Source organism: Tarenaya hassleriana, unplaced genomic scaffold (assembly GCF_000463585.1).
Source record: "Tarenaya hassleriana unplaced genomic scaffold, ASM46358v1 Cleome16, whole genome shotgun sequence".
NCBI lineage: Eukaryota > Viridiplantae > Streptophyta > Magnoliopsida > Brassicales > Cleomaceae > Tarenaya > Tarenaya hassleriana.
Window position 1 is genome coordinate 620,589 of NW_010965019.1, and position 11,650 is coordinate 632,238.

At 36.6% G+C, this 11,650-nt stretch overlaps 2 protein-coding genes across 4 annotated transcripts in view; one reads left to right on the top strand and one right to left on the bottom strand.

Moving 5' to 3' along the window:
* The window catches only part of LOC104809285 (WD repeat-containing protein 25), a 2,706-nt gene extending 468 nt beyond the window's left edge, over nt 1–2,238 (bottom strand). Inside the window, exons 1-4 of one of the 2 annotated variants that reach the window (XM_010535217.2) lie at nt 1,881–2,238; nt 1,471–1,635; nt 783–1,267; nt 91–298 (exon numbers count right to left, since the gene is read on the bottom strand). In XM_010535217.2, the coding sequence (XP_010533519.1) occupies nt 91–298; nt 783–1,267; nt 1,471–1,635; nt 1,881–2,202 (1,180 nt within the window). In that variant the 5' untranslated portion in view covers nt 2,203–2,238. The remainder of the gene's footprint in view (nt 1–90; nt 299–782; nt 1,268–1,470; nt 1,636–1,880) is intronic. The other variant, XM_010535219.2, reaches the window with a different exon arrangement.
* A 6,584-nt stretch (nt 2,239–8,822) lies between these two features.
* Nucleotides 8,823–10,394, top strand: LOC104809286. 2 transcript variants are annotated; one of them, XM_010535221.1, is made up of 2 exons: nt 8,823–9,310; nt 9,963–10,394. In XM_010535221.1, the coding sequence occupies exons 1-2, from the start codon at nt 8,988–8,990 to the stop codon at nt 10,012–10,014; spliced, it is 375 nt and encodes a 124-aa protein (XP_010533523.1). In that variant the 5' UTR covers nt 8,823–8,987; the 3' UTR covers nt 10,015–10,394. The 2 variants fall into 2 exon arrangements, with proteins under 2 accessions (XP_010533523.1, XP_010533522.1); XM_010535220.2 differs by having other exon boundaries at nt 8,827–9,310; nt 9,957–10,394.
* Nucleotides 10,395–11,650: the final 1,256 nt, after the last annotated feature.

Genomic DNA, 11,650 nt, shown 5'->3' on the forward strand with positions numbered 1-11,650 from the left:
AAACCCCCCTTTTTGGAAGAATATAGAAAGAATAATAAATAAATAAAAAGAAAAAGAAGAAAAGAAGCTCTTGAGGGGAAACGGAAGAGCCTGAGGCTAGGGTTTGGCCATCCGGGCTGAAGCTACACTTGACGGGAAAACCCGAAACCCAGTGGCTTTCATACCTCATGTATTTGTTGAGTTTGAAAGGCGGGTTGGTCGAGAATATGGCAATGTAGTTCCCGTTGGATTGGGCAACGAAGATGGGGTCTCGTGGGTGGCGTTTAATGCAGGGGCATGTGTATGCTTCCGAGTAGACCTGAAGCAGCAAAAACAGCAGAATAGCTTCCGTCAAAAAACAGGGGCAGGAAGAAGGAATGAACAGCGGAAACTGGAGTTTTTAAAAATTTAAACAAGAGATCTAAAATCTCTAACAATGAAGTAGTGCATATCCGAGAGAAAGTGTAGAACTTGAAAAGGTTAAACTATTACTATTGTCTCCTCATTAGTATTTTTCTGAATTCTCCTCAGAAAACAACTTCCAAGAAGCAAGACCATTTCTTTCAAACAATGACCTAAAGTACTTCCTAGAGAAACTAACCTCTTTATAAACCAAAAAGGGAAGATGGGGGGAGAGAAACAATTCATTTCCAGAGGTTAAATCCTTTGAGGTAACTTCTTCTCTACCTTCTGCACCTAAGCCAGACTTTTATGATCTTTTCCGCTTTCGGTTTTCCTATCCACTTGGATATATTTCACTTATCGTTAATAAGGAGGGTTGGTCTAGAGATTCCATAACTAACCTGGTTTGATAGAGGAACTTCTCTCTTGATATCCCAAACTATAATAGCATTTTCACTCGTGTTTCCACTGGACACATCACTGGAAGAGATAAATCTCTCCCCACCATTGACAAACTCCACATCAAGTATCGGACCAAGATCTCGGATGTATTCGTGGACCACTTTGTTGGTTCTAATGTCCCATAATCTGAGACTGCCCTTCAATCCGCCAGAAAGAAACGTGTTGTAATTATCCGGATCGAACTTTACAACTCCAACAACCTGGTCCTCCTTGAAAGTTTGTATCTGTATCCCCTTTTCAACATCAACAAGCCTTGACGAGCAGTCATACCCACAAGAAAGCATCGATAATCCTTGCTTCGACCACTTTACATCTTTCACAGGAGCATCGTGACAGTGAAAAGCCCGTGCTTTCTTCTTATCTTTGCTCCACACATTCCATACGTAAACCGCACCATCCAGCCCCGCCGAAGCAAGAAGATGAACTGCACAAAAAACTCTAATGAACAGATGAATGAGGCTACAAATATGGGCAAGGATTAACAGATCATATGAAGCATATAGGGCTAGACGATTAAAGCACCACAGCAAGATGCCGAGTAAGTTGCAAACCAGAAACCAAATTAGCCATATAGAGCTAGACGATTAATATACCAAGCAGAAAACCACAATACGAGAGACAATATACCATGACTTGTTGACCAATCAATTGCAGTAACAGCCTTTGTATGACCAGATAAAGAAATCGACATCCTACTGGGCATCTGGGTTTGCCCTGAAAAGCCCTTTTGTCGATATCTAAGAGATGATAGAACATGACAGGGTAATTCTGAATCGGCAATGCTTCCAAGAACTGTAAATGAGTAAAATTATAGATATTAGCATATGCACAAGCTTAATATTCATTGCAGCACCAAAGCAAGCTAATAACAAGGACCACCAAACAGCACCGACTCGTAGCAACTGAATCACCAAAATTTACAAGAGATTGGAGAAGAAACTGTTCGAACATCAACGGAGATTACCTAAAATATGAACAGAAACGAGAAATCAAACACTGAAACCCAGACAATCTCGTCAAGTTATAACATAAAATACCAGTAGGAGATGCTGCGGATATATTCTGAACCAAATCCGAACCCTGATCCCGATTCAGACCCGATGGAAGAGATTTATGAAGCGATCGTTCCCTCTTGGACACGTATCGACCAGGAATAGAAACCGCAGAGCTAGTTTGAGGATCAGAGTAGGAGCAGTAGAACGGCGGTCTCTGGAACGAGTTGTACGGATGCCCGGGACTCGGCCGCGGTCGCTTCGAAGGAGGGGTCTCGTTGGCGGTTCCAGGAGGCGGCCGCATCCCCGTCTGATGCTCGAGCTCTTCGTCGGAAGAATCGGCGTACGAATTACAGAGAAGATCCATGGGAGCTCGACAATCGAAGCGGACGAGATCCGGCGACAGAGAAAGCGCGGAGAGGATATTGTTACCGTCAAGGCCCATATTTTCTATTTGGGCCAACATAAAGGTCTTAACAGGCCCTTAACAATGACTACCCGGCCTAATTGAGGCCTATACATATGACCCAAATCTTCTCTCTCTATATATATCATTTTTCATAATTTATATCAATTTAATTAATTAAAAAGTGCATAGGAGTATTATACATTCTAAAACCACTTTTCATAATTCACTTAAATCTTAAAATATGTAGAAGAAGTTGCATTATTATTAATTATAAATAGATAATTTATGGATATTATTGATTTTATAAAATAAACCATTTAAGAAAATGAAATCATTATTTTTTAAAAATCATTTAGTATAATGAAAAATCTAGAAATCTAACATAATAAATTAATGAGATATCATAAATCATTTTAAAAATAAAATAATAAGAAAAAATAAACAAAATAAGATTATTTTTAATAAAATATTTTGTTATTTTAAATGAGATTTATTGATTTATATAATACACTAACAGAAAAATTAAAAATTATAATTATGAAAAACATTATGATAAAACTAAATGATAACATTTTAAAATAGAGTTAAGAAAAATAGAGTGGGGACATTTTAAAATAAACTAAATGATACATCCCCGAGGAAATTTCTGATCACTAACCCTCAGCCAACTCAGTTTTGGACACTACGGAAGTTACTAAAATGTAGAGAGTGGGCGATGCAATTCCTCTCTGTCAAGTTGGGAAATGAAAATCACACGTTGCGTTTGGCACGACGTCTGGGCTCCATTCGGGAACTTATTTGCTGGACTGGCCCACATACATGGGGCCATCCCAAAGCTCAGTCGTGTATCCGATCTATACCGAGCCGACATTTGGAGGATCCCTCCAGCACGATCAGACAAGGCTACACGGGTACATATATTTTTGATCGATACTAATCTTACGGATAACCCCGATGTTACCATTTGGAAGCTAGGTGAAAAGATATTGAACTCGTTCATTACGAAGGAGGTTTGGCATTCCATATATCAAGGCCATGAAAGGGTACCGTGGCACAAATTGGTTTGGTGCAAACGCAATAAGAACGACGTAGTACAAGGTGGGGGCGATCATTTCGGGTCTCGGGATCGGCTTTCGATTTTGTTATTTCGTGTTCAGTCATTTCGATTATAAAGTAATCATAATTGAACGGTTATGTAAATTTAATTGGTTTGATTCGATTCGGGGATCGGAGAAAAACGACGAAAGAGAGAGTCTTCAGACCAGACTCAGTATCGGAGGTGGAAGAAGGAGGTGAGGCACCGCTTGAGACTGTCTACGAAAAGTGAGAGAGAGAGGTATGAGAGGTGAAAGTGAAATTGTAAAAAAATATATACTTCAATACCTAGAGTAAAAAATTAAAAATTAAACCAAACTCTAATAATCGGTTAATTAACCGTAGTTATTCAGTTATTAATCGAAGTGAACCGAATCTGAATGGTTATTGACCTGATCGGTTATTCAACAAGAGCTCGATTCGGTTATTCGGTTAATATAGCCGAAATGGTCACCCCCTAATACAAGGTCTAAACCGTTAGTGGGCTCTAAACATATTTAACTAATAATCCAATTCCGTTTATTGTTCTTATGATGGAACATCTATTTCGTGAATCCAAGCTAAGGAAAGTGAATCCAAACATTCGTTTTAGCTGTATATTTACATCTTGGAAGGGGAAACTCAGTGGACTCCTTGCATCCGTATCGTATTTCTTTTGAAAACTTAGGGGATGAATCACAGCTCTAAAACTTGAACTTCTCCACTTATTTCGGTTTTTTTACGTAAAAGGAAAAATGCAAAAACGCCAAATGTGTCGAGAAATGATGGGTCATTTCCCACAACCAATCATTAACGCACACTTCGTATGCCCAAAAACGTACCACACACATATATAGCCAAATATCGAATTTTATGCAAAATAAGACGAAGTATATGATTGGTCCACAACATGGAAAATTTTATCCAACTTCACGTGGGTCTGTCTAGAAATCAAATTACGAAGACGGGAATGCATGTGGACCAAACACGAGAGCTCATACAAAGGAGAAGATATTAGCATAGATGCAGCATAAATGTCCGAAAATAACAAAACCCTAAGGAGATGCCTTTCATACTTCGCATTCCCCATTTGTCCTAATCATTTTTTTGGGCGCATCCTGCGATTCCCTCGTGCCCAAGTAATCCAAAAGTACGTCGCATGTAAATGCCGAAACAGAAGTCTCTTCCTTTTGTCCTCCACTTGTTTTAGAATCTTTCTATCGTACTTGAAATTTTCTCAAAGGATTATATGTTGCTTTGATTCTCTGTCTTTAGACCCCAAAACGTACGCACCAAAAAAGAAAAAAGAAACGTGTAATACAGCTTGTAATCGGTAACATCCAACCGTAACTTCAATGACGTGACAACTCTGTGCGGTCGTTTCCATTCCAATGAAATGATTTGATTAGGGTTTTCGCTATGCATGCAGTTAATTTTTTTTTATAATAAATGTACGGAAGCCACTCTTCTTAAAAATTTGCTTGGACCATTGCAATTTATTTTCTATATGGGCAGGTGTAAGCTTTTACCGAACCCTACGTGGCGGTTCATCCATCGATTAGCATTCGATATATATATATATAAATTCTAGGATTGGTCAATGTTGGAGGTTATTCGATAATTTGGGTATCCGATCTAAGATTCGAATTTCTCGGGTTCCGATTTATTTATTGATCTTTAATCCAAGTATAAACCCATATTTTTTATATGGTTCAAATTCTATAGCTATTGATTAAGGGTTCAACAATCACAATAGAATTAAGGGTAGGCTGATAAAAATTCAAATTCAAAGGAATCTCTAACCCAAAGAAATAGATCTATTCACGAGTCATGAAAAAATATAGAAAGAATAATAAATAAATAAAAAGAAAAAGAAGAAAAGAAGCTCTTGAGGGGAAAATGATGATGCTCGTCTCAATAACATCAATCATATATAACATTTAAAATCTCTTCTAATCAATTATAATATTTTCAATGTATATTTATTTCTTTATTTTAGTATTAAAATAAAGAAATAAATATGGATTTGAATATAAGTTTTCGTCGAGGGGAGAGAGAAAGAGGGTAGATTGATGATACATCGTCTTAAGGCAAGAGAACCCTAACCCTTAGAATAGCAACAACCATCTGCGAATACGAATTCTCATCATTTGACATCCGAATCCAAACCTAAAGATAGGGATACTCGGAATTGGGGTATTCGCAAGATACTTGATTTTCGAATATATTTATCAACTTTAATAAATGTATTCATATAATTGGTAGTTGTAAGATGAAGTTATAACACGATGAAATTCCCACATAACAGTTCTACAACTCATCTCTTGGGGATTCAATAATACGATAACAATTTCTCAACTAACACCTTCCAATGTATTAAATGTGGTTTTACATTGAAGTCTGTCTTTGTAGCCTTTTCCAACCATCACGACTTGGAAATAAATGATATTACCATAGTTTGCCTTTGACTCTTTGTTAGCAATAAGCTTCCGCATAGTAGGGGTGGGCGTTTTAACCCGTAACCCGGGGGTTTGGAGGTACCCGGCTTAACAAGTACCCGAATAAAGGGTACCCGAATATTAACGATGATGAGATCGAGTATTAATAAGACTAAATTTTCGACCCCGAGTCCGAGTGGGGGTTCAATTATTTTACAAAGGGTACCCGGGAGTACCCGGTATATTTGTTAAAAATCTAAAATATACTTTATATCTATAACATTTTTGTCTAAATTATTCTTATTATTTATTAAAATACTTTTATTTTAGTTAATTTTTTTTTATGTTCTAAACCTTTCTATACAAAAATTTCATCATTCCAAATCTCATTCTATATAACCGAATCAACCATTCATCTCTCTCTCAAAATTTTAGTCATCTCTCTTCATCGTGAATTTTTCTCTTTATACTTCGACCTCTCTCATTTGTATTTTCTATATCTATCATTTTATAGTTCAAAATTTTATAAATCGTATGGATCCGGGTACCCGCGAGGATAAGACCGAGAATCTCATTAAACCCGAGCTACAAGTACCCGGATTTTATGAAGCCAAGACTGCCGCATAGTTTATTCTAATGCTTTTTAATAAAACAATCCAAAAAAAAAAACTTATGTTTACAAAAACATTTCAACTAAAGTTGATATTTTTTTGCTATACAAAATCAAAATTCCAAATTTTGAATAGGCATAATTTTTCTGGAGTAAAACGTTTCAATTTTTAATTGAATATAAATGTATTAAAACTCAAATGAAAATAAAAATCTTATAAACAACCATTATGTTAAAATATATATAGCGATATTTTTCTTCAAAAGAAGCGGACATTGTATATAATTTAAAGGAACAATCACCTAAAAATCTCAAACTTTTAAAAAAATCGTATATAAAAATCATGAAATTATAAATTTTCGTGATTTTATATGTATGTTATAAAATTCGTAAAGTTCATAAATATGTGGAAAAGATTTATAAAATTCATAATTTTATATAGAAGTTACAAAGATGGTGATTTTATATATAACCTTATTAAAATTCCATATAAAATCATTGACTTTGTAACTTTTATATAAAATCATTAACTTTATTCATTTTTGTGTTTAATTCACTCCACGCCAATTACATCATTATTTTTCTCCGAAAGGAAATCATATGTAAAAAGTAAAATTTAATATGTAATACACGGACGCTCTTATGATTCCAAATTTTATCTATTTACTATTTCACTTTAAAGCATACTTTCGTATCATAAGGAAGAAAAATTCACTCCATCTATACCTTTATAAATATTTTTTCTAATATTACCTTCTACTTTATGATTGTGTGATTTTGAAACTCTTAGAAAGTGCGACTCTCTATAATGTAGAATTATGCAGTCGAAATGAAAATAACAAAAACTGGGGATAGTTTTCTTGTATTGCTCCTTGATAGGATATTATGCGACATTTTTTTTATAATCTGAAAGTTGATCGAACCTTTAACTTAATTACATCTCAAAAAGGATTGGAGAAATCCAGGTAAGAACATAATTTACATGTTCTCTTACAATTAGACCACCCAATGTTGGGTATTATGCGATATTTTTTTGTTAATACAAGGAGAAAATCTCAAAAAAATACTCAACTTTACAATTTTGATAAAAAATACCCAACTTTACAAAGAGAAAAGTTTAATATTTATTTTTATCAAATAAATATTAAATTTTTTAAGTGAGCTTAAAAAATATTAAACTTTTTAAGTGATCTACAAAAATATATAACCTTTTATGCGATTGTAAAAAAAATATATTAAATTTTTTTAAATGATTTAAAAAAATACATGAACGGTATATAATTGTAAAAAAAAAAAACAATAATTTGATATGTTTGTATCTTTCTATGTCATATCAGTTCATTTGTTTATTTTGACAATGGTAGAAGTATTTTTTTTATAAATTTAAAAAGTTTAATGTTTATCTTATAAAATTAAAAGTTAGTATTTTTTGTCAAAATTGAAAATTTTAGTATTTTTTTTTTGGATTTTTCCTGATACAAATGATTTTAATTTTAAAATCATTGATGGTAGTTTTTGGTCTAGTCCGACTAATTCTTCAGTGAAGTATTAGATTTACCCAACTTAAAACAGAATGATTCATGGTCTAATTATTGGATTAGGCTATTAACAAAAATTAATTTAAAATCCAAATTCTGTACCGGCCAACCCAAAAGCCGGTCCCGGTTAAGGTTCGAACCGGACAAAATGGAGGTAGCAAATTCGTAACTACAAAAATTTATGACCGAATCAACGGCAAAAAGACCACGGATTATTCATGATATTAGTTGGGCTCCGCCACCTTGGAATACAATGAAGTTAAATACGGACGGAAGTGTTCGGGTGAATCCAGTTTCGGCAGCAGCGGGTGGCCTAGTTAGGGACAGTTGGGGCAATTGGATCATAGGTTTCACCTCTAATCTCGGGATTTGCTCAGTGTTTAGAGCGGAAGCATGGGGAGTTTTACTTGGATTGAGGTTGGCGTGGGAAAGAGGATGGCATCGAGTGATAGTGGAGGTGGATAACAAAGCCTTAGTGAAGGCTATCCAAACTTCGGAAAGATTAAATACTGTGGACGGTTCAATTATACAGGCTATACGGGAGCTATGCACGAGACAGTGGACAATTTCAATTTCCCATGTTTATCGTGAATCGAATTTTTGTGCCGATCAGCTCGCCTCCATGGGACATAGTCTACCCATCGGCCTCACGGTGCTCGAGGCTCCTCCGACCGCCCTGTCTGAGCTACTTCGCGCCGATAGGTTTGGCATCGCAACCCCTCGTGGTTGTGTGATGTAACTCAGTTTTTTTTTTTTTTTTTTTTTTTTTTTTTTTTTTTTTTTTTTTTTTTTTTTCTAAATCCCTTATTAAAAAAAAAAAAAAAATTTATGACCGAATCCAGTCACGCGTCGCCACGTAAGCTTTTGGATCGCAACTTGATTCCCTCATTTTTCATCGCCTATAAAATACCCGACCCCTCCCACGATGGAGCGAACAACCACCCACTTTCTCCATTTCCGTGGCACTACCTATAAATACCTCAGCTATACGCCTCTTTCTCTATCTTAGATTGGGATTTTAGGGTTTATAAAAAACCACCAAAAGGGGGAAAAATCAGGAGTGGGGTTTCGGTGGGAGAGGAGATGAAATTCTTGCTGGTGCTCGTACCTTGCTTCGGTCACCAGCAGTTTCACCGATCCTCCGCCGCCGATGAGCCCCGCGTGGAGGAGACGCGATCGCTCATGAGGACGCCGTCAAGGCGGTCGAGGAAGCGAGTCAGGATCTCCGGCGGCGGTGCCTCAGCGGAGTGGAGGCCGTCACTGACGTCGATCTCCGAGGACAGGCCGTCGTCGGCCACTGTGAAATCTGGTAGCTGCGGCCGAGACGAGAGGAAAGTCAGGCGAAAGAGCCGCAGCGGCAGTGGCGGATGGTCGTCCCACGTTCGTGGCCGTAGCGAAGATTTCGGGTACTTTTTTTTTCTGAAATTATTTAGGCAGGGAAGGATCCGGGGCTACGGCGTTGACTAACTGTCTATTTTGGGGAAAAAATTAACATGGTAAAAGATAGGATAATTAGATATTGTGATTAAGAGGATTACTGGATTAAGTAGCAGTTAATATTTTTGTTAATTAAAAGACTATTTTCGGATAAACATTCCGAATGAAGCGTTATATCGTAAGCAACAAGAACTTAAAAAACCCCTTAATTTTCCTAATTTTATGTCATTCAATTCGAAAACGTATCCTAACAACATGCTAAATAATGATTTTATTTGGTACGTCCTTTGCACTGCAAATTTTTATTTCACATGCACGAAAATACTGTAAGTAAATAATATTTTTACTCTGGGAACAAATTCCTTGAGAATCCGGCTACGGTTGCTGCGTCATCCTTTTGTGTCCAAAGTATTACCAGTTTTAATGCAAATTTGGGTATACAACCAGTGAAATGGAAACAAAACATCATACAGTCGTTTACCGAAAAAAAGTATTACCAGTTTTTCTCCTATTTATAATTATATATATAATTGTAAGATACAACATTTAATTTCATTAATACAATTTACCTTATACAAAAAAAATATATTTTCACTCTGGGGGATGATTTTGCAGGAGCAGTGCGTCCGAGACAGCAATTCCGGCGTTCTCACCAACTCCTTTCATGTTTTGAGTTTATGTTCCTTGAGAAATCTCAATGTGTTCAATATATATATATATATATATATATATATATATAATTATAAACATGCATCTATATGTAATTATTAGGAGAATGATGTGTTATGTAAATATGTATATTTTAGATGATCCCGCCAATACAAAATTATGAACCCTAGAGTGTCTTTTTTTATTTATGAAATTTGGGTATACGGTCCAGCCTCTGTTCGAAACCCTGGCTGACATCTTCCATCCACTGTCGAAATGGTAGACCGATCGGTCCAAGACTTGGATTTCGTTTTTTCGGCGAGTTGTTTTTTTCACCATTTTTTTTATCCAATTTCGATCTTTTTTGTTCCCAATCATTTCTAATCAATAGCTAAACATTCTACATGTTCTAGTTTAATGTAGCAAGAAACATCGATTTACACCATCACAACATGAAAACGAAATCACACAAATCCAATTCAAGTCACTCATATTTGTTCTTGAGTTTGTGTGTTGTTGGCCGAGCTTTTGTGAGCTCTCTGAGCTTTCTCACGTCGAGCACATCTCCAGAGAACGTTTAGGCACGTCCTCCTTCGATTTTCTGGACTCCTCCAAATCTTCTTCTTTATCCCTCTTTTCTCTCTTTTTGCTTCTGTAGAATTTTTCTCCAGCTATGGTCGAGTTACAGATTTTGGGAAGTATTTATGCTCACTTGGGAGAGCTAATGGATGAGAGGGCATCGCTGGGAGTTAGTTGGTATCTCCCATTAATGCCTCAGTGGGTGTGGACGGCGGGTGGGACACTGTAGGTGCGTAAAAATCGGGGGCAAAAAGCATTGCAGACAACTTGAAGTTGTCAAGCAGAGCAGACCGACCGGTCCAATTTGTTTTCTTCTCCGTTTTTCCGATTCGGTCCATTCTATCTCAAGTTCAGTGGTATGACCTATGGACCGACCGGTCTGGAGTGTTGAAAGTGCGTTTTCGTGCGATTTTTTGTCCGATTTGACCCGTTTCGGTCCGATTTTTTGTCCGGGCTTGTTGGGCTTTCTTTTATCCATATTTAGGTCTTCTCGGATGTGTTTCGATTCCGTACCTCTCTCAGACTTATTATTCGTATCCAATCATTTAATTATTTATTATTTAAAACAATTAAATATTCTTTTCGGGATTCGGGATATTACACCATCCTTGGTATCTTGGTCCGAACCCTTTTCCGCACCGTGCACGTTTATCGATCCACCGAAAAAATGCGTGAAACTAGGGTGTCTTCATCATGCATGCTCATTTTTTCAAAACCGGCCAGGGTCTGCTTCTTCTTACGGATTGGGACTCCGTGTCTGGATAATCTGGTGAATCTAACAATTCTGCAACGTAGTCTAGAGTGAAAGCACGCACTCGATTAGCCAAATTAGGGCTTACGGATGTTAGTTGAGTGATCGTTTTTTATGTCGATTGTGAGCCCAATTCATATCAAGGTTATTCAATCGGGCGATGTTTTGGATTTCGGTGAAAATGGCGAGAAAATGGAGAAGTTCAGAAATTCTGTGGGTATGTCGATAATGAAGTCACTAAAAAATCAGAAAACAGAAGAAAGTTTGAGTTTTTTTCGAAATTCAGATGCATCCAATCCTCGGGAAAAATCTTTTGTGGGGGGGGGGGGGG